General features: G+C 47.2%; 1 protein-coding gene across 7 annotated transcripts in view; it reads right to left on the bottom strand.

The window, feature by feature from the left end:
• Nucleotides 1–22,723, bottom strand: part of nek7 (NIMA-related kinase 7) — a 63,803-nt gene that overhangs the window by 5,377 nt on the left and 35,703 nt on the right. For all 7 annotated transcript variants that reach the window (XM_035414135.1, XM_035414132.1, XM_035414137.1 and 4 more), the window contains 3 exons: nt 21,582–21,690; nt 18,250–18,357; nt 13,410–13,504 (listed from right to left, as the gene is read on the bottom strand). In XM_035414135.1, the coding sequence (XP_035270026.1) occupies nt 13,410–13,504; nt 18,250–18,357; nt 21,582–21,690 (312 nt within the window). The remainder of the gene's footprint in view (nt 1–13,409; nt 13,505–18,249; nt 18,358–21,581; nt 21,691–22,723) is intronic.

The raw sequence follows: 22,723 nt of genomic DNA, 5'->3' as shown, positions 1-22,723 counted from the left end.
TTGTGCAATCAGAGACTACACCAATATTGAGAGACAACATTTTTGATACAATCCAATCCCCCACTACCCCATGTTGAACAAAGCACTTCCCTAGAAGATGTAGTCACTTGAGTGCTTGCTCATGCATCAGATGATTTTCACACAGGAGGTGCCAAAGCATTGGCATGCAGAGGAATGCTCAGTGAATCTCATGAACCAACTGAGTAAGAGCTGGTGAAACGTGCATTAACGGAGGCAGGCATTATGCCAGATGTCACTTTCATTCCAGATGTTCCCCTTTCGCACACCATCTTTGTAATTTGTCAGTGTTTAATCAAGTGGCTGAAGTTCCCTAGCAACCCAATCAATCAGGAACGCTGGGTTCCGAACACCACACGCTCACCAACTGATAGCTGCGGCCGTACCTTACGGAGTCTGTAAAATCAGGATCACAACTTGCTTTCGTGCCAATTGCCATTTTACGGCAAGAAAATCATTCATCATACCAACAAAGCTCGCATTAGTATGGGTGACCTCATGGCGGGAGTGGCTGTTGTCCTTGGTATGCCATGTCTATTTAGGCTATGTGATTACATAATGATAATGAAGAATGCCTGTGAAAACCTAAGGCTTGGGGTGTTTCACAAATTTACTGAACTGGATTACACACAGATTCTGTCACTCGAAAAATGTGTGCTGGACTATAAGAATATATTTTTTTTAATGGCCCCTTTATATTTTAGCATATTTCAATTAAACTCAAATTCAAAAGTATACAACCATCAAATTACAGAACAAACTTTTGTGTTAAATGGTCTCCTTTTCCATTTCAGTAAGTCTAGGTACTACAAAAGCACAGTGGTAAAACCAGCCACTTATTGCATAATAATGATAAATGATTATGCGTTGCTCTACCAGTGCTACTGTAATTACTTCTCAGATACTGTAGGACCTCCATCGGCCAAAAATAGGCATCCTTTTATTTCCCTGTTTATCTCACAGACATAACCTGAGCTCCAATTGCACTCTCTGACACTGACATAAATCCTGTTATAAACCACTCTTCAAGACTAATCGTAACCCCTGGAGCATGTCTAAAAATAGTACATTTATGATCTCACTTTCCTCTATATCTGTTGATAAGAGGTAAGTTTGTTAGGTTTACTGAAAAAATAGTTCACTGAAGAAGGATTTTAGTGAAGAAAACCTGAATTTAAATTTAACATCAGTTGCATGACTGTGATATCAATGCGGCAACATATCTTCTACGTTCCTGCCCCTGACAATTGCTCACCCTCAGGAAGATTTTTGAAGCTATATATATATGTGTGTGTGTGTGTGTGTGTGTGTGTGTGTGTGTGTGTGTGTTTGTGTGTGTGCGTGCGCACATGCATGTCGCTCAAGCACACAGATAAACCACACCCAAGCAGCAAGCATCAGTCTAAGTAAGTAATACGGACACATATGCTGAAATATTTTGACCGGCAATGGAACATGCTCTCCGCTGAAGACTACTGCAAGAGTGACGTGCCGCGAACAGTGCAGAGTTGAAAGCCTGCACAGTCATCAGCGACATCATTAAAATGTGCGGATAGCGCTCAATGTCAGCGTGATGAAGCTGAGGGAAAAAATACTGCATTCATTTAATGTCAGCTCACAATGGCTTTCCTGGGGATTGCACAATGCAGATCCCAATTAGCTGCATGCATCTGGCCTAAGATGCCTGTCACAATAGCAACGTCTTTCGCTGATTGGACAAAGAGGGGACAGAACGAGAAAACACCATAGATGTCACCCATCTGGGGACGACAAGAACAAAGCTTCCTAGCATTTCAAAAACGATAGTGACACATCCCCGGTCTGCATTCAAATGATCATTTTAGCCATCAAGACGCTCCTAACACTCGGGGGGAGGGGGCTGTCGTTAGGTATGGCATTTCGGCACGTTAATTATTACAGTGCAGGAAGGATCCAGGGGAGAACCGCGGTCCTGGCTGGGAGAGGCCCCATCAAAGGAGAAGAGCAGCGCGCGCACACAAGCCTTCACACACAGAACCCACGTAGCATCCTTTGCTAATTGAGCTAAGCAAACAGGACGTCTTCAGCTCAATGATTGTTTATGAGGCACAAAAGGAAGAAGGCATCCCATTATAAATACACTGATTTCCATTAACATGCAAATACACAAAGAATGGAGACTCGCCAGCAGAACACTATCACACGAACATGCGCACGCAAAAAACACACACCCACCCACACTCACACACGCAGACACAAACACAAACAACCACAAATCCAAGTACACAGCCACACACACGCACACACATATACAAACATGCACACACAAACACAAACACAAATACAAACATACAAATATAAATAAAAATAAAAACCCTAACACATGCAAACACACACACAAACACAAATACAGGCGCACACACACATACACACACACACACACAAACACACACACACAAATACAGGCACGCACACACAAACACACACACACACAAACACAAAAACAGACACACACAGTTAAAATGAGGAGGGGGGGACAGGGGGGACAGGCGAGCGAGGCGAGCGGGCCGCGTGTCAGAGCGAGGCGGGGTCCAGCCCCCGGAGCGGAGAGGCGTAGAGTCAGCCACCCCGCCGCACACCTGCTAATAATCCTCATTCTGGGAAGAACACGGCCCCGCCATCCTCACCCCCCACCCCCACACGCCCACGCCCCCCCCATACCCACCACCCGACCGACCCCTCCCAGCAAACCCACAGGACGGATAGCCCCGCCCCCCCCCCCCACTGTCCCCACGCCACCCAGGCAGGGGCCCCGAGAGAGAAGAGCGGTTACCCACGGAGACGGGGAGGCTCCCATTAAGACAGCGCGCCCGCCGCTGCATTCCGCACCGCTTCTTTAAACAGAACCAGCCGCTGTTAGCGCCTCGCTTTAAAAGGCATCTCAGGAATTATTATACGGTCCTGTCACATGTACAAAAAAAGGGGGGGTAAAAATCCCCTCTCCTTTCCCAGCTCATAATAAAATGCCAATCACGATGCCTACGCCGAGCTGGAACCGTGTGGATTTTACCGGGTGGATAAATAAATAAGGGGGGGGGGGGTAGGCAGATATAACGCGTCTCAGAGAACGCTTTGTTGGACACAATCGAATTGATTACAGATAAACCAGAGAGATATTGTCACATTAAAGGAGAGGCAGGAGAGAGAAAAATGACGGCGCCTCGGTGTGATCTTCTCCTGACAGATTTAACTCTCTTTCTGCAGGAGCCCGGACATTTTCATTATTCCCCGATCAGCCCGCGAGCCGCCGCCGCCGCGTGTGACAGTAATTGCGCGCGCGAGGGAGGGAACGCGTCGAAGCCGCGCCGCCTGACAGTCGCTCGTCGCGCGGGGGAAAAAAATTACGCCGGGAGGAGCCGCGGCGGGCCGGGTGAAGGCAATCAGAATTACCGCCATTCTGAGGGGGAGAACGAAGCGCCGGCGACTCTTAAAAATAAAAAATAAATAAATAAAAAAAAGATTTATAAGGGGCCGCGCCTCTCGCCTCAAATTGCGATATTTACTTAAACATCTGGCTGCGTTCGGCTAGCGCGCGGCGCTACGTTCCAGCGCGCGGTTAGCCGGAATAATTACCGAACGCAGCGGCACGCGCGACACTTTAGGGGGAAATTTAAATGCGTTCTGTGTGCGGACGTGCGTCGCAGAGCGCGGTGTTTAAATCGCACAGGGGGCGGTGTTTAAATCGCTTATTCTCCGAGAGGAAACCGCGTGCGCGCGCCCAGCAAAGGGTTAAACAAGGACCGTTGTATTTTCATGCATCCTCTGTTTTGACAGATGAAAAATGTCAACTGTCCTGTTTTTATTTTGGAGTTTTTGCACTATTCATCTGGTTCATTAGTGCCTGGCGCTCCTGCCCCTGACAGCTGCTCGCCCTTCGCTCCCAGCAGCTGAATTTTTCAGGCTAATTTGATCCTCCGCGCCGAGGCGATGGGCGAAATGATTGACTTGCTCCCTGACCTCTGGGGCCTGACTCCTCCCTCATTAGCATTCCGCGGCTGCTCCGGCGGCGGGAGCCTGCTGTCTGTCTGCGGGGCCTGGCGGTGGCTCGCCCTCCTCCTCCTCCCCCCGCTGCACGCCACCAACCCTACAACCCCCGCGCCTGGCAACCGCTGCTCCCGACAACGCCGCCCGCGTGTAGCGCCCGCTCCCGCTCGTGTAAAGGTCTCGCCAAGCGGAAAAGAGGCCGCCATTAACTTAATTAATATTGATCTTTTTTTAATATATGTGTGCGTGTGTGTGTGCGTGTGCGTGTGTGTGTGTGTGTGTGTGTGTGTGTGCGTGCGTGTGTATGTGTGTGCGCGCGCGTTGCTCTCCTTGCACACCAATTAAAAAAAGAAGAGAGCCCCCGACTCCTGTGCTGCCTTTTCTCTCTGGTGAGCGTAGGTCATTATCAAGCGCAAAGAAGAAATTCAAACACCGATGTGGAAAAACCATCATTATTTCATCCTGCGTGCCTTCGCGGCGCACTTTAATGATATATTAATCAAGGAGAAGACCCCCGTTGCAGCGGGACCGCAATTAAAAATACATCGCGCTTCTGCGACTCAAGTCTGTCTGAGGACAGGCGCAAAGAGAAAGGGACGCGCCCGAGAAGACGCTCCGAGTTCTTGGATTGTTAAGAAGTTCAAACTTACACTGTGCTCTGGAGGGGGGGGGGGAGGTGGGTGGGTGGGACTGGAAACAGGGGGGAGGAAAACCAAACGGTAATGGGGGGAAAAACTCCAAGACGTATTAGGAGAACAATAGAACATTTTTAACAATACGCTGTGTTCATAAATTTCCTCAATAAACGTGGCTCCTTTGACGCGGCGCCTTATTAGTCAAAACGCTACAAGGCAGCCTATCAAAGCACGGGAAACCTTCCGCCCAGACGCCGCATTATGTGGCTGGCTCTCTCCTATAGCTTCTTCAGAGTGTGTGCGCGGCGGGCCGGCTAATGAAGAACAAAGTATTTTGAACGAGCCACCAGATTCCACCCCCAAACGTAGCGCGCGGAACAATAAGGAGCGCAGTTTTGACTGCGCGGTCTGCACTTCGGCGCGAGCAGCGGAAGGACGGATGGAGCGGAGGTGCATTTTCGTTTGCTCGAACGGATCTCCAGCGCGGCGCTAATGAGAAGCAGCAGCCAAGGACAAGGAGAGAACAGCCTTCTCTGACTGCGGCTCCTCTTCGATGTTGGTTATACGGCGTGCAAACACGGACGCGAGCTAGGAGTGGTTCGCACAGGCTCGTTATTATGCGGCCGCCCCGACCGGCGGGTCCGTGTTCGGGACAGGAAAATTAAGCCGCGAGCCAACGTTAGGTTTCTGCACTTCCGTGGAACGCGGTGGAACGGCGCTGAAGAGACTACCAAACACCAAATGAACTTTGAGCGGGAAACTCCTACATTCGAAACATGTGGCTGTAAAAAGAGAGCACGACCGAAAAGTTCTGTTCATTTTAATTGTAAAAATTTAACTGGGACCCAGGCTCTGGGCCTGGAATGCAGAGAGACCTGCGAGAGCTGGAGGCGGGGTGGGGGCACTGTGATTTATGTCACACAAACTAAAAACACACCCCAAAAACAGCTACTCCAATGTGTTTAAAGGAACTTCAAAGGCGGCGTGGTCCTAGCGAATGGGAAGGCAGGAATATGCCGACTGTCTGTCTCTAATATACTATACGCGTCAGGCGGTCGAACCCGGAGAGGCTCTTGTGAAGTGTGCATCACGCTGGCTTCCACCTGGCCACTTCCTGATAAAACCAACAGCAAAAACTTTGCTTGGGGGAATACCATGCGCTTCAGGTGTGCTGCCCGTCTCTGTTTACTCACATTAATAAATACCAAGAGTTCTGTGCTGTAGGCCATGATAGCAAGGCTGTATCATTACTAAACAATAGATGTTGGATTAAAAACGTGTGCAGTCAAAAGCATTTACACAAGGACCAACACTCAGAAATGGTATCACTAGCCACATGCTTGGAAGGCATTGGATATAGTGAAGGCGAGACAATAGCGCAGAAGCCCCATTTACATTGCATTTACACCACATACTTGGAACACACTGTAAAAAAAGACACAAATAAAAACATAAATCTCTTTTATAGGGTAGTTATAAGTTACTGCGCCTGACCCGACTAAAATATGAGGGCCACAATGTTGTTCTCAAGTGATAATGCATTTTAGAGAGAGAGAGAGAATGAGCGAGAGCAAGAGAGAGGATGACCGAGAGAAAGAGAGAGAGAACTAAATAGAGAATTAAAGCCGCAAGCAGCGTTGGGAGGGGTCCAAGCATTGGCACTATTGCGCCCCCTATGGAGCAATTTTTCACCCTCCTATTGTGTTCAAATTAACTAACAACTTTTATGTTTGGGGTCAATTTGACCCCAGCAACATAAACCTGCAGAAAATAATTGTAACTGAAAGTGTTACCAAAGTTTCTCTCTCAGCTACTTTAGGCCTTTCTACTGACTATCTTAATAGCCCAGTAAATAAAACATGACTCCCCCCATCCTCCCCTTATACATCAAGTATTGATTTTATATGACTATTGTGAAATATGCAAATGACTGTACAATCTCATTCATTGACCTAAAATGGAAAACAAAGTATGTTTTGGTGTTTACAGGGCTTTATGTTGGTATTAAGAGCTCATCAAAAAATAAAAATAACATTTGGAAGGAAACACACCTTTCATTATCAAGCATAGTAACATTTTATGTTTGGGGTCAATTTGACCCCAGGAAAAAATATTAAAAATGTCAAACATTTCAAATGTTTAGGTTCAGAAAACACTTCAGAACATCAATAAGTAACATATGACAGTTATTCAAAAATGAAGAAACACCAATAAAAAGTAAATTAGTCACCAGAATTGAGTTTTGATAAAAAATGACCATAACAGCTCAACTAGGTACCCATGGGTATCAATTCTTCATTCAGACGAGATAGGTGCAAGTTTGTCATGCTCCTGTCGACCCTGCCTTGTTTCCCTGTCATCAAAGCGTATAATGTGGGAGAAAACACGAAATGTCTCCAGAGACATTGTGGCTGGAAAAATTGCCCTATCAGTGTCAGCATTGCAAAGGCTTGCTGTTGCTTCACCTTTTGACTTGTACACTCCTGCCAAAATAAGCAACCCAATATATGATTGCTAGTGGGTCACATCCAGCTCTTTCCAATTGTCACCATACACATGCCTCCCCTCATCATCAAGTTTGTCATCTCAAGAATATCCTTTTGCATTGACGGTGTTATGAAGAGTTCAAATGCAGACTTTATGTCTTGTACATGACTGCTAGCATATCTGGTGGGGCCTGGAACCATTTTGATGACATTAGCAGCACTAAGTCTACCCTGTCTTTCAACTGGGGATCCGGACCATAGTAGTTCTCCATTTTTGGAAGTGAACATGCCAGTTCTTGGTGGTTGAGAGATGACAGGAGGGTTTATTGGTGGTTGAGAGGCGACAGGAAGGTTTCTTGGGGGTTGAGAGATGACAGGAGGGTTTCTTGGTGGTTGAGAGATGACAGGAGGGTTTCTTGGTGGTTGAGAAACAACAGGAGGGTCAGAATGTGGGATCTCAAAGGCTCATTCTCATCATCAGAGGAGGATGCCACATCGTCAGGGTCCTCCTCAACATTATTCTCAGTCTCAGACATATCCTCATCTAAATCACTTTCACCCTCCAGGATCTGTGACAGAACCTCAGTAGCAGAAAATATATGCCTCTGTCTGGTGGTCATTTTCAAAATCTTTAGTTGAGGCACAAATGCAAAGAGAAATGGTTTAGAGGGCTGTGTGTGCAGCCCTTATAAGTTTGCCCCCGCCCCCATGTTGCGAGAATGATCAGAGATCTTGTGGGAACTGTTTTCTCCTCATGCACACGCACGCACACGCACGCACACACACACACATTCTGTCTCTGTCTCTCTCTCTGTCTCTCTCTCACACACACACACACACGCACAAATTAATGTGAAAGTGCCCTCAGCCAACACAACAAAAACAAGATCAAAATGATGGTTTTATATAACAATAGAGTTTGGGGTCAAAATGACCCCAATAACACCGATGCGTACAACATGTGTACAGGACATTGAAAATAATTTTTTCAGTTAATTTCATGTTTGCCATGTTTTCCCCATAAAGTTAGGAAAAGTCATGAAATATCTAGCTGAAAAAGTATGGTAACCATATTTTTAGAGACAGTAAACATTGAATGGGGTCAAATTGACCCCAAAAATAATAGGAGGGTTAAATGGTTTTGTCCTCATGATCATATACCTTCACTCAACATATCTACTGCATCGCCATGGGTGTCTCCTAGCCACTAGGCGTAAAGGCCTTTACTATGTCGTAACACTAAAGGCTGTTTTATACTTCTGCGTAGTACAGGTAAAAATGGGTCTGTGTAGGGGGTGTGCGCAATGTGCGGCATGTGCGACGGTTGCAGACCACGGCCGCGTTGAAGACGCAGACCTCCTCAAGAAAATAAAAGCGTATAGTTAGTAACCAGTGCCCGCATACGCCGCAAAGAAGATGATTGGTTGACTGCTGACATGAAGTCACTGGCATACGGCTCTGACTAACAGGTTATAACAGCAACGTTAAATATGCGACTAAAAGCGCTTTTGTCAGGTGAATGTCTTCGTTGCAACAAGTTACATCTAGCTGAGCATTTTTGTGGTCACTGGTGCAGTATATTGCAGGTTTGGAAATATGAATGAAGGTGTTGTCTTTTGAACTATAACGGTCAGTAACAAAATCTAATTACATGGCCTGCGCAACCTGTGTAATATGCTGCACAAATGATTTGGCCCTTCGTGAGTGCCGCACACAGCGGAAACTATGCAGACTACGCAAAACTATAAAACAGCATGGTCCGCGTGTATGTAGAGCTGCATCGCTTCCGCGCCGCAACTAAAATAGGCGTCAGACACATATTTTATTCCAATCCATTGCTCAGCTTAGCAGAGAATGCACATTTCAGAGCGCCACAGAGACAGATAGAATAATAACACATAAATACGCATTTCAAATAATAAAGACGACATTGAGAAAAAACGAAACAAAAGACGAAATATCAACTCGCGACCTGCGTGCAGCACGCAGAGTAGCCAACCGTCTTATTTATTTAGACATTGGCAGATAAGAAAAGTTTCGGTTACGCTGACCTATAAAACGCTATTCCAAAAGCAAAATCAGACATGTTATACATCGTTAGAAAGCTTGTACTCTCACCTACTGATTAAATAAATTGTAAATCAAGCCAAATTGTACTGTAGCTTATTCTTCTGCCTATTTGGCTTTGCAGAGGTTAGGTCTGAATAGTGTTCACTGTGTGAACCAAACTGTTTTCTTGGCTAGAAATAGCTGCACAAAATAAGTATCGTACCTTACTGAACTTGTGTTTAGCAGTTGTCTATGACCATGAAATGCACTTTTTGTACGTCGCTTTGGATAAAAGCGTCTGCCAAATAAATGTAATGTAATGTACTAAAAAGGGCGACAACGCTGTAAGCAACAGGTGTGGTATTACGCACAGCTATATTTGAAGGTAGCCTACCCAGGTATCACAAATGCGCATATATTTCACAAACGGATTGTCCAAGACAATATATGACCACTCAGTCTCAAATGGGACATCTCTACGTGTAAAACCAGTGGTAAGATTGTATATTTATTCAATGTTTAGTCCCAGATATTGACTGTAGAATGACATGGTATCATTTTTAAAAACTTTGTCTTGTTCATTTCGTTATTCAATGAGCAGCGTTTTCACTGCTGTATTGGCATATTTTAGGGCTAATGTCAGGTTTATCTTGTTGCTACGGAATACGCTTTCTCTCAGAATAAAATACTATCAATAAAATGGTTTAGCTATTTCTCAGCATAATGACAGATTCAAAGACTAAGCGAACTCACCCGATACTGTCTTCAAATGGATCCATGCCAAAGAAAAGTAATTATTCATCCTCTCAAAAAGCTTTTACTAACAAACTTTTAGTAGCCTAGCATGCACTCTGGCTGGCACTGTCTTCCATCGCTTCCCCGATGTTCAGACCCTCTCCTAGCTGATAAAAACTAGACCCTACGGTGTCGGATTACTTGCGTCACCATGGACGTCTTCTAGCCGCTTGCCGTAAAGAAGTTTACTAGATGTCGTAACACTTTAGATTTGGAGCTACAGCTCTTCCGCACCACAACTAATAAAAAAGTCCAAATGGCGGGCAAACAATATGGCAGACATAGATCCCAATAGCAAAGTTGTAAAGCACATTCAGATGCATCGTTCGATTAAGTTTTGTGCTGATCTGACTTATGGTGTGGGAGTTATGGCCTTTTAAAGTATGACCCTTTGTTATAGCGCCACCATCTGGCCGACATAGGTGATTTGTAGTGCCCGAGTAGTGGGGGGCCATAGCAACCCACCTACCAAATTTGGTTGGTCTACAACTTATGGTTGCTGAGCCTCAGACATTTTAGCGAAGAAAACTTCCACGCCCCAACTAAAAATTCAAAATGGCGGGCAAACAATATGGCGGACATAGGTGGTCCCAATGGCAAAGTTGTAGAGCACGTTCAGATGCATAGGTCGATTAGGTTTTATGTTGATCTAACTTATGGTGTGGGAGCTATGGCCTTTTACGCATGACCCTTTGTTATAGCGCCATCATCTGGCCGACATAGGTGATTTGTAGTGCCTGAGGAGTGGGGGGCCATAGGAACCCACCTGCCAAATTTGGTTGCTCTAGGACTTATGGTTGCTGAGCCTCAGACACTTTTATCAGAGAAAAATAATAAGAATAATAATAATCCTAACAAATACAATAGGGTTCCACCAGTTTCGCTGCTTGGACCCCTAATAATCCTAACAGATACAATAGGGTTCCACCAGCTTTGCTGCTTGGACCCCTAATAATAATAATCCTAACAGATACAATAGGGTTCCACCAGCTTCGCTGCTTGGACCCCTAATAATCCTAACAGATACAATAGGGTTCCACCAGCTTCGCTGCTTGGACCCCTAATAATAATAATCCTAACAGATACAATAGGGTTCCACCAGCTTCGCTGCTTGGACCCCTAAAAATGGAAAGGGCAAAAGAAGGAGTGAGGAAACAAGAACAGGGGGGAAAGGAGAGAGTTCACAAGAGAAATAGCAGAGGGAAGAAAGGAAAGAAAAAGACAGAGAGAGGGGAAAGGGAGAGAAAAGGGGTGAAGAGAGAATGAGAAAGAGAGCAGGGAAACAAGAGGAAGAGAGAGAGAACCTTTATTTTGACTTAATAATACCATGTTTTATTACGTAATCCCGTTTTATTTCATAATCAATTCAAGCCATAATTCCTTCTGATTTATCTACAGCTTTATCCACACCCAAAAAAGAGTGGGAGAAAAGGAGAAGAGACAGGGAGAAAGAAAGAGAGAGGGGGAGTGAGAGAGAGAGAGAGAGAGAGAGCGCAAGAGACCACAGGCAACCTTCACCTTTCGCCCCATGACCACCCTCACCCCAACACTCAGTTTCACAGGGTGGTCCCAATGTTCAAATAGAGCTGTCTGGAGCCAACATGGCCCCCTGCATTAACCCTCACTCCCCTGGTTCAGGACGAGAAGGGCTCAATAATGCAAATGCGAGGTGTTGGGAGCCAGAGGACGGGGTCTGGTACAGAGTGCGCGCTTACGCGCGGCTGAATCCTGCGCTATCGACTGAAGAGCGGAGAGGAAGAGGCAGTCTGCGCGCCGAGCCCGCCACAGGGGACGAAGCCCCTGTTATCATGCGCCAGAAGACACTGGGGTCAGAGCAACTAATTAAGTTTAACTGAGGGGCCTCCATCAAACAGAATACAAGATGCAGATACAAGGACAAAATGTACGAGTATTGATATTACAGAGGCCTTACGACCCCTTCCAGCCCCCAGACGGATCGACTGAAACATTCATGCGCTCCTATTCACAGCAACGGCGGGATTCGCCTGCATGCGCGATTTTCAAGCCCAGACGAAACCAGGAAATCTGAATCTTCTCTCATCAAAACAAACGAACGCTCAAGTTCCTGTGCAATTTCACCAACGTATTCTGGGATAGGGGCATGGTTGTCATATACGGTGCATGGGTACAATAAGATGAGGAGTCTAGGCTATAAGATTTACAGTGGGGAGAAGCAGAAACGAACTGCTGAAACGATCAGTGTCACTACTGGAGATGAACCCATGACCACGGTAGTTTTCGCTTCATGTCATGTGACCTTCCGAACTGAGGGGAACCCTGCCCCCCGGTGGCTCAAAGGTGGATGTGAGCACGCCGTTCATTTCTACAGACCTCAAGGATCACAAAACCGGTCCCCATTCATGTCTCCAATGCAGTCCGCTGACCGGCACTCAATGGCAGTCAGGCACACTGCGTGCGGACCCAATGCATTCTGGGAGACTAATTAGCGCCGAGAACTATAGTCTCAGAGCGGCAGTGAACCCCGGCTCATTGTTTTTCAGCCCGAGGCACTTTGGGAGATGTAGTTACTGGTGAGCTTTCCCAAAAAGAAAAATAAAATCACTCGAGGGAATTCAGAGGGAAGTGGGTGCCGGACTAACAACGTGTCTATTTGTGCGCTTGTTTTCCTGCTGATACCTGATGATCAGCGTCTCACTTGGGACTTCCGCCGAGCGCGGCGTTGTGCGATACAACACAGCGTGTTAGTCTTACTTCAATTACTTGAAGGGGGAGAGCAAAAACACAGCCTCATAAAAGCTCAGATTTTTTCAAAGGGCACATGCATGTTTCACAGGGCTTGCAAAAAGGCTGTACCACAGCTCGGAAGGTTAATGCTGTGATCCAAAAGTGTAACTGTGAAAACTGTGATGTGAGAGAGACGTACGGGGTTTGAGATTTAAATGCTCCCCTCCTCCACTACCCAGCGACGGTGCTACCTGCCAAAATATTGGTAAGACGCAGTTTTGTTTTTTTTTTCCCCCAAATAAAAGGCTGACCTTTTCCCACATCACCTTCAATTCTGGTTTCAGCAGAGAGAAAAACAGACCTGCCGTTTCCTACATTTGATTGTGGTATTTGCCCTACTGTATGTTTGGAACCTAGTATCATATCTCGGCAAAGCCGTGCTTGTTATCTGAAACATATGTAAATGTCAGTTTAATTACCCGGAAAATTTCAAACGTAGCGCAGGCTTCCTCCGCTTACAACGCTCGCTTCATAAGAAATAAAAAATGGCGGCGCAATTTCACAATAAAAGCCACAGCAGAACGGGGGGAGGTGGGGGCTGGCGGGGGGGGGGGGGGGGGGGGGGTGTTGCATGCCATGAGGGGGGGGACACACGGCAGCGGATCAGGTTGGTTGGCGGCGTTTTGCTTTCCTTTACCTCATACAGCAAGCAGCCTAGCGACCAGATGTCAGATTTGAAGTTGTATCCGTTTTCATGTATCCTCTCGGGAGACATGTAATAAGGGGTGCCCACTGGAACAGAGAGGGAAACGCAAGTTAGTCAATCTCTTCGCTACCCCAGGCGTTCCCTGAATGTGAGAACGCGTCCGTGGACGCTCGCTCGTAACGGCTATGGGGGGGAAGTGAAGCTGCCTAGTCAAGCGTCGGCCCTCTCGCACACTCAGAAGAGACGTGAGGAGGGGGGGAATCGCCAAAGCGAGTAAGCCTGCTTCTGCGGTGCATGCCCAGAGTACGGCTTGTTGTCACGCACTACAGAAGCTAGCCTGAGCTGAAACTTCAATACAAATATGATATTATACATTATATCACACAGTAATGCGTATAATACGGTAAAACCGGTGCTGCTCAGTAAAGCTTTTGGTTTTAGCACATCAAAAAAGACTCAAGTAATGAAAAAAATACTATTGGCAAATGTGCCATTCTGAAAGAAGAGTTTAAACAGCATTTTTCTTAAGCAGTGCTTTTTATTAATTTCAATTCTTCTTGCCTAGTGTATTAAAAAAGAAACACTAAAAAGTTCATTATTTTAAGTTAAAACAACACAGCAATTACATTTTCCAATAGTGCAGATCAAACCATGACACACACTTATGTAGACTGCAATTTATTTCTCATATATCTTGTTTCTCATATATAAAATTAATAAAAACACATTAGAAATGACATGAAGTGTGTTATTTCAAGAAATATACAGAGCATACTGGTCAAGTATACTTCCATAAGGATGGACAGACAGACAAACATGCATAAATAATGATCTGGGATTTTGGAACACAGTGGGCATATTGTTTGCGTTTGCAGATCACGCTTTCTTTCACTGGTCAGTAGTGCACACATCGGAGAATGTGCATGACACAGACCAGCCATGGCCATTTTGAGAGCACACTGAGAGAGACGCAGTGGCACCTTCCTGCCACAGGAAGGCGTAGCAAGCTTCAGAAAGTCACTGTCATTACTGCACCATTAATGCTTTTGATATGCGTCGGCAGCTTACTTTTAATAGTGAAGTACCTAATAAAAAAGTAATAAGGGCATGATGCTAGTGCTTAAGTTTTTTGAGGAACCATAACTTTAATTTAAACATGGGATTACTGTTCAAAAAGTAAGCATTCACAATGGCTCACAAACACTGGAACACAATACCCATGACTGAAATAAAAAACAATAATAATTATTATTTTTATTACTATTTTACAACAATAAAAGGTTAGAATTACAGTAAAATGACAGACCAAGTCCAACCAAGAGTCTGAAAAATTATTTCTAATGTCGCACGTTCGAACGTAGCGGGTCATCGTGTAAAACGCGCCCCCTGTATTTTTTAAGAACAGAACACTTTGGATACTGAAACCCTGACAACCCCCCCCCCCCCCTCCACCCCCCCCCCCCCCCCCATCAGGCCCAAAAAAGAAGGAAAGAAAAGGGTCAGTAAACATTAAGGGCAGAGTTATAACACGGCGCACATCTGCACGATTCATAAAGTGCCGGTGTGGAAGAGGAGCGTGGGACGGGAGGGGAGGGGAGGTCTGCCTCGCCCAATCCGGGGCCCTGGGAGAAGGGCGGGTAATTGGAGGTGAGTAATGGTGAGCGGGCCGTGCTGCCGGAGCCACTGGGACGGGTAAAAGACTCCGGTCTGAAGCGCCTTCTTCTCCACCCGAAGCAAAACCCGTTCCCATCAGCGGCTGCCGGAAACCTCCGGGTGCGTTCGGGGGGCGGGCAGGAGCCTGAAAGATTGATGGTAGGAAAAACACGGGCAAACGCTTGCGCTTTGAGCCCTGCTACCAAACCCAAGATTCAACACGCACGAATCGGGGTGGGGGGGGGACGGGAGGGGATGAGGTGTTCCAACACTTTTGCACTTTTGACAAACCTCGCCACCTCCCCAGCATGTCGACATGCTTTGCGCCAAATGGTAACACGGTAAACTGATGTACAGTTTGGGTACCGGGGACTTTGGCAATAACGCGCGGTGATAATGTGCGCTTGCATCGAACGAATGCTTAACCAGTCCACAGTCAGAATGAATTTTAATTGCACTGTGGAAGTATTCCTGAAACTTGAATGTGAGTTTTTAAATTGTGGAGCGTGACCTATAATTCAAAAATAACAATTAAGTTGCTCGTCAACCGTACAGCTCTTTTTAATTGGTCATCAGGGTTACAGTCTCTGCGAATGCTGAATGTCTCCTGGTACGGTTCGAACAACGTCCCCTAACATCCATTATTAGATGATTAAAAAGAATCCTCTTCTCTTATGCTAATAGTTGCATAAAAAAGCCAAAGCTACAGTAACATATTCCATCAGCATAACAAATTAAAACCACATTATTTATTCATGCCAATAAATTGAAAGCCATGTTGGGATTGATTTTCATTATTATTACTCGGCATAACAATGATGCATTTTCAGAGAGAGAGAACACTGTCATGGCGGTGGTTTCCAAGACTGCGATGCAACGTATTCTCTTTGGTGCACTAATTAAGAAAAAATATCTTCTTTTTAAAAAAAATAATAAAAAGCAAATCCCCACAGCAAAGATCAGAAAGGCACCTTCACAGGTACACAGGATTAAAGGATGGACCGAGCCCCCCGCCCACCCCCCACCCCCCACCCCCCCACACACCCCCCAAGCCCTTTCTCTTTTCCCTTCCTTAGGAAAAACCGTCTGCCGTGATGATAATCTCACCCCAGACTTCGTAAGCAGCAAAGGTGCTGGAACAGAATTAGAAGCATTCTCATTTTTTGGTGTTAATTGCAGAGACATGGACCCTGGATTACAGGTGCTTTTTTAACAGTTTTAATCACCTCTTTCAGCTCTGCTTTTTTCTCCCCCCACTGTTTTCCTTTTGTTCTTCCCCCCCCCCCCCCCCCCAAAAAAAAACCCAACCACTCCACCCCCCCCCCCCCCCCACCCCCCTCCATTTAATTTAAAGGGGAAGCAGCCCCTGGCTCCAGATGCAGAGATGAGTACGGTTTCTCTGTTTGTATCTGCGGGCGGCGGCGCCGGTGAGAGGCGGGAGTTAAAAGGGCACGGCTCGGCATCCGAGGCGCCCAATTGACAGGCGCGCGGCGGCGCTTCCCGGACCCCCGTCCGCGGCGCACCCCGGCGTTCCGCCGCGGAGGCTCGTCTCATTACGGGCCCGAGCTGTCAGGCCGGCTCCCCCCGCCGAGAGGGGGGGTTTTGGTCTGCTCGCCCCCCCCGGAGGGAGAGGCAGGAGCGGGGTCTCCGTGCCCCTGGGTGAGTTTAACCCGCCGTGTAGAAACTCATGAATTTCACACTCCGCCGGAGCTCGGGCGAGGGGTACGGGACGGCCGGGCGCGCGCAAACGGGCACGTGCGCCTCCTAACGAACACACCCCCCCCCCTCCCCAAAACCAAACGCACCCGTTCTCCCCCGCCGCATAAAGTAAAAAGGTTTCGCTAGTAAAAATGCAACCTGGTACAAAGAGGCGCTAATGTCGCTAATGTCACCTCAGCGCAGCCCCATTGAGGGCGTTCCTATTGAAAAATCGCCAAAACGCGAGTTAAGTCGACGCCGCGCGTGTGCGGCGCTCAGAATCGCGCGTTCGAAATGCCGCTTGATGTAAAAAATAAAAAAAAGAAAAGAAAAAAGTGAAATTCATCTCATTCTTTCAAACGGCCGCACTGGTCTGACAGCTCTGATGTAGCACGGCTATATAAGCCAGCAGTTGCGCCGCGCGGCGCTTGATGCATTATGCAGCGATGCCATATCCCTTCATTCCTCAAGCGCCTCCAATCCCCTGGCGATAGCGTCGCCATTAAGACATTATTAATGACGCACCTGATTAAGCCTTCCTGCTTGGGGTTATGCTCGATGACTGAAGCGCATAACTGGGTCTGCGGGGCCACGTTTAGCCCCGGCTACCTGCAGAGGGCACTGTGTTCTCAACTTTTAATGTACCATCAAATTAATTTCCTCCTGTTCCTTTTTTTAATTTCCACACGTTGTACATTTCTCAAGCGTAACATTAACACATTGTCAGGAGCTGGCCACAATCAATATACCTACATTTATTTTATTCTTTTTTAAAAAATTTTATTCAGCATAATATGGTTGAGGTTTTAGAGCACTTTCAAACCAATGGCCTGACCTTCAACTCAGATTTTACAATACAAACACTCATAAAAAGGAGAAAAAGACAGGCTGTTAAAAATGGTCTTTGGTAAAAGAAAAAAAAAATCTCATTTTCAAATGACAGGTCACCGCAAATATAAAAGGTGTTAAGACTGGCACATGTGCGGAGATTCAGGCCTGTTCTTTCACAAATGTGTCAGCAATGCTGACCGATCGCAAGATTGGACCCTTTGCAAACCCTGACACCGTGCAGTACCCTGGATTTAGATGGACAGGGGAAACAAATAAGAATGATTGTGTTTGCGAGAAGTCTATAATTGCATCATAATGAGTGGCATTTGACATCAGCACCCTGTCCGCTCAGCGTTTTTATAAAGCTCTGGGGCAGAAACAAACGTACGGCAGTAGCAGGGCTGCGCTAGTTACATCCAGACATCATCTGTGGAAAGGGTCAAAGGTCAAGGCAACAGGAAAGCACTAACTGCTCCATGAAACGGATACAGCCAGCGCCGCTTTGTAGGGTTAGCCCAGAGGCTACGGGAGGGGCTTTTTATAACGGACACATGCTTCCAGCCTGAGCGATATAATGAAACACATCCAGCTGGTGTAATTAAAGGGCTTTCCGTCGCGTTCGTTCCGCTCTCTCGTTTTTACGGCTTACCTAAAGAATGAGCCGCGGTGGTTTTGGAGCTGAAGAACCGGCCCAGACCCAGGTCCCCCAGTTTTACTACCCCAGTGGCAGTAATGAACACATTAGCCGGTTTTATGTCTGCAGAGAGAGAAAAAAGAAGCGTTTTACATTCATAGAGCACACCTCTCGGATAATATAGCTACAGGAAGCAGATGAGGATGCATACAATCACACATTTAAAACGACAGACAATCAGCTGTATATTATACTTACTATATGAAACTTTGTATGAAAGACGAGACCTCCAACTCGTTTAAGCGCAAAAAATAGTTCCGGGACACGATTTCTAAAAATCGTGGCTCGGAAGCAGAAGTTCCCACTGAGACGAGCCTTATCGTTTAATGTGCAACACCTGGAAATACTGAATTTGCGAAAGGTAACGTGGCCCGATGCTCGCGACGCGTCGCCGGATGTGAAGTGGACCGTGCAGGTGTCAGCTGACACGCCGAAGCGCTCGGAGTCGCCCAGCACACGGGGTCAGATGACAGAAGCGGAGACGGAGCGGCAGAGCGCTGCTTCTGCCCGACAGCGCGGCGGGTTACGGACAGAAGGGCAGGCTCCGTCTTTAATGCGGCCTGAGAGGGAACCGAGCGAGCCGAGGTGGACCCGCCCCCTCGGCGAAGCTCGCCCTCACGCACCGCCGGAGAATGGGAGCTGACGTTCGGAAGCGGAGCTTCCGGGCCGATATTTCATGCCTTGTTAACGCGGCTTATGCTGCCCCCTGCGTCAAACAGGAGGGGACAGCGGGGCGGCCGGGACGGGGAGCGATCCCCGCGCGTGATCGCGGTTAACAAACCGCGACGGCCGCAAACACGCGGATCTGGGGCGAGGGGGATCTGGGATCCGGGGCTAGGGGGATCTGGGATCCGGGCCGAGGGGGATCTGGGATCCGGGGCGAGGGGGATCTGGGATCCGGGGCGAGGGGGATCTGGGACCCGGGGCGAGGGGGATCTGGGATCCGAGGCGAGGGGGATCTGGGATCCGGGGCGAGGGGGATCTGGGATCCGGGGCGAGGGGGATCTGGGATCCGGGGCGAGGGGGATCTGGGATCCGGGGCGAGGGGGATCTGGGATCCGGGGCGAGGGGGATCTGGGATCCGGGGCGAGGGGGAACTGGGATCCGGGGCGAGGGGGAACTGGGATCCGGGGCGAGGGGGATCTGGGATCCGGGGCGAGGGGGAACTGGGATCCGGGGCGAGGGGGAACTGGGATCCGGGGCGAGGGGGATCCGGAATCTGGGGCACAGGGTATTTGGGATCCGGGCGGCGGACGCTGGGATCTGCCGGGGAGGCGCGCAGACGTCGGAGGCGGAGCAGGCGTCTGGGTGGAGGAGCGCCCAGCCCTGCAGCCCGCAGTCGCCTGCAGTCCCCGCGCCCGCCGCACGTTCGGGGGGGGGGGGGGACCGCGACCCCTACCGATGCGCCGCATTACTACCAACACTTACACCCGAATGCCTGGACCCACTGCTTACTGAATAAACATGAATCAGAATAATAATCAACCATGGATCATTATATAAAAAGAACACTATTCATTATAATGGCACAGGATGAATTTAAAACACAACAGGCCAAGTGCAATTAAAGCATCAGTACCAATCAGGAGACAGAGCTGAGGGCCTGTACATGGAGAATTGTTGAAGGTGAAATAAAATACAGCTGGACTAGCGCTGTCTAATAAGGGCCGTGCGTTGTTGAATAACACAGACCACGATACAGTAGCCAAAAAACTGCTGGACTAGAACTTTAGAACTACAGCCTAAGAAAATACTGAAGTGGATGTTCCAAACTAGCACATTCAAAAGACTTCTAGCCAAAATAATTAACAGCCAACACAAGGTCATTTGAAGAGGTTTGGCTATTGCTTTTTTACATTAAATTATGCAAATTGATTAAACTGAATTTGTGATTCACCCACTGATTTTAAAGCTGGATCTAGAAAATATGAGAAACGTACTCCTGTACCACAATTTCTGGCATGGGTATTTCAATCTCTAGTGATAGCTGAGCGTAATACATCCATGTAACAGAATGCACTCATCACATTATACTGTGTATTATGTGTAATATATGTAAAATCTACGTGTTATTAGTCATCATTTTACATACATAATTATATTTTGTAAGACATTTTCTTATCCTGCTCAACGTGACATTTCTCAGAGTCAGATTTCAGAAATTTCTATTGTATATTCATTAGACACAGAACAGCAGAAATGCATCCACTTCAGACGTACAGGAAATATGCAAATCAATATCTGCTACAAACCGTAAAAGGGAAAATAATCTTACAGTAAGCATGAAGGGCAGTGGGTTTCAAGGGCCCAGGCTATATGTAAAGCACTGTAATGTAATGTCACTGTATGACGAATAAAACACTACAGCATGCAATCATCCTCAGATGGGAGGACCACACAAAAATCTCCCCACATGAGGCTGCTGGGTGGCTCATCCGGTTAAGGCACATCGCTGTGATGCACGGAGGAGCCTCCACGGTGCCAGTGGAATCTGGACTGTGCCAGTGCCGACTGTGGCCCGTAGCTCAAATGTGCGATTGGCAGTTGGCTCAGTCAGTCAGGGGTCTGTGTTTCATCGCTATCTAACCACCCCCCGCTGGTCAATTTGATGCACGTGGACTGCATGTTAAAGCTGCATATGAAATGCAAGCTTAGCCGCAGTCTGTGGCGTGAGAAGAAGCAGACTGGCAACACCGTGTGTTTTGGAGAACCGCGGTTGTCTACACTCTCCTGAATCGGCAGTGGGGTTCACGCATGAACGCTGCTGTGGTTGCAGACAGTTGGGCATTCCAAATTAGGGTGGGAATTGGACATGCTCAGCCCCATGCTGGGTGCCAAATAAAAAAAAATTTAATAAATAAAGACATTTTTTTGAATAAATAAAATCTCCCTAAGTTGTCAGCAATATAGGCTTGGGGCAGGAAAAGGGTTCTGCTGCATTTGAGTTTGAGGAGGGGGTATACTGGCTCCAGTGTCTGAATAGGTAGAGCTGGGTTTACTAACTCAAGTGTGTTTAAACAGGAAGAGAGGGGTTTACTAACTCCAGTGTGTTTGAACAGGTGGGGAGGGGTGTACTGACTCCAGTGTGTCTGAACAGGTGGGGAGGGGTTTACTAACTCCAGTGTGTTTGAACAGGTGGGGAGGGGTTTACTAACTCCAGTGTCTCTGAGCAGGTGGGGAGGGGTATACTGACTCCAGTGTCTCTGAGCAGGTGGGGAGGGGTATACTGACTCCAGCGTCTCTGAGCAGGTGGGGAGGGGTATACTGACTCTCTGAACAGGTGGTACCTCTGTGCATGACGCGCCGGGAGTGCATGTGTTCCAGAGCGCTGCAGAGCTGAACAAAGTACTTCCACACCGTCCTCTCAGGGATCAGCCTCCTCTGTTTCTTGAAGTGCTGTTGGGAAGAAAGAAACCTCAAGGTATTTCATGCCCCCGAGACACCAAACACACCCCCAAAAAAATCTAAACATTTAACCACTACCCGTTTTTCTTTTTGTATGTTTTTGCCAACCAATTTTTGTAAAACAACCTCATATTGACCTTTGCTATAACAAATCCACAGGGACAACAGCTATTTTTCCAAATACAGAACATGAGCCAGAGGGAATCAGAAGAAAAGATATGAGTCAGAAAGCTGGCAGTTACTGTTCACAGGTTTCCTCTCACTGAGGTGTCCCCGGCTGCTCCCGCCCACCAGCAGGCTAGCCAACCTGGGAAGACCGTTAGCTATTGGCTTTCGTTCGACCTCGAACAACAAAACTAAAACAAAACCTTTTTCCAATACAGGCAGTGGAACAGCCCCTTGATGGAATCAAACCGCTTTTCAATCAAGCTGAGGAACAGTTCAGAAACCTATTGATCTATCCCAGGACAACCTGTGAGCTTGTGCAGAAATAGTGTGAGCGCAAAACACACAGATTCATCCTCCTTTCACTCAAAATGAACGTCTCTTTCACTTTAATCTGATGCAGACCCCTCACTTCTTGACCTCTTACTGAATCCACGCTCATTTTGAAAGCCCTGCAATAGAAAGCACATGAGAACATTTTGTGGCGATTTTTAAACGCACACATCTGGCGTATTGCTCTTCTTGGTCCGGCAGCATTTACGCTGAATGCTGCTCACTGGAACCTGCTTCATTTCCCCGAATTTCAGAATGAATACAGTGTCGGTAATAAAAAGGCCACAGAGGCCTCGCTAAAACAGATTTTTGCTCAACAGGACGTCTCAGCCTAATGTGACTCCATACTAAAATAATTCTTAAAAGACTATTTAAAAATTCTGCGCCGCATTAAGTAAATTATCCACTGAACCAACTCTCAAAACGGTGCAGAGTGATCAGGGTGAAAATGCTGACTACTCAGGCTGTAATGAAGCTTCAATGATTGACATGGTCAGATGTTTTGAGTTTTGGTTGCAAAAATCCA

This window comes from Anguilla anguilla, chromosome 4 (genome assembly GCF_013347855.1).
Source record: "Anguilla anguilla isolate fAngAng1 chromosome 4, fAngAng1.pri, whole genome shotgun sequence".
In the NCBI taxonomy this organism is placed as follows: domain Eukaryota; kingdom Metazoa; phylum Chordata; class Actinopteri; order Anguilliformes; family Anguillidae; genus Anguilla; species Anguilla anguilla.
This window is presented reverse-complemented; position numbering and strand designations above follow the sequence as displayed.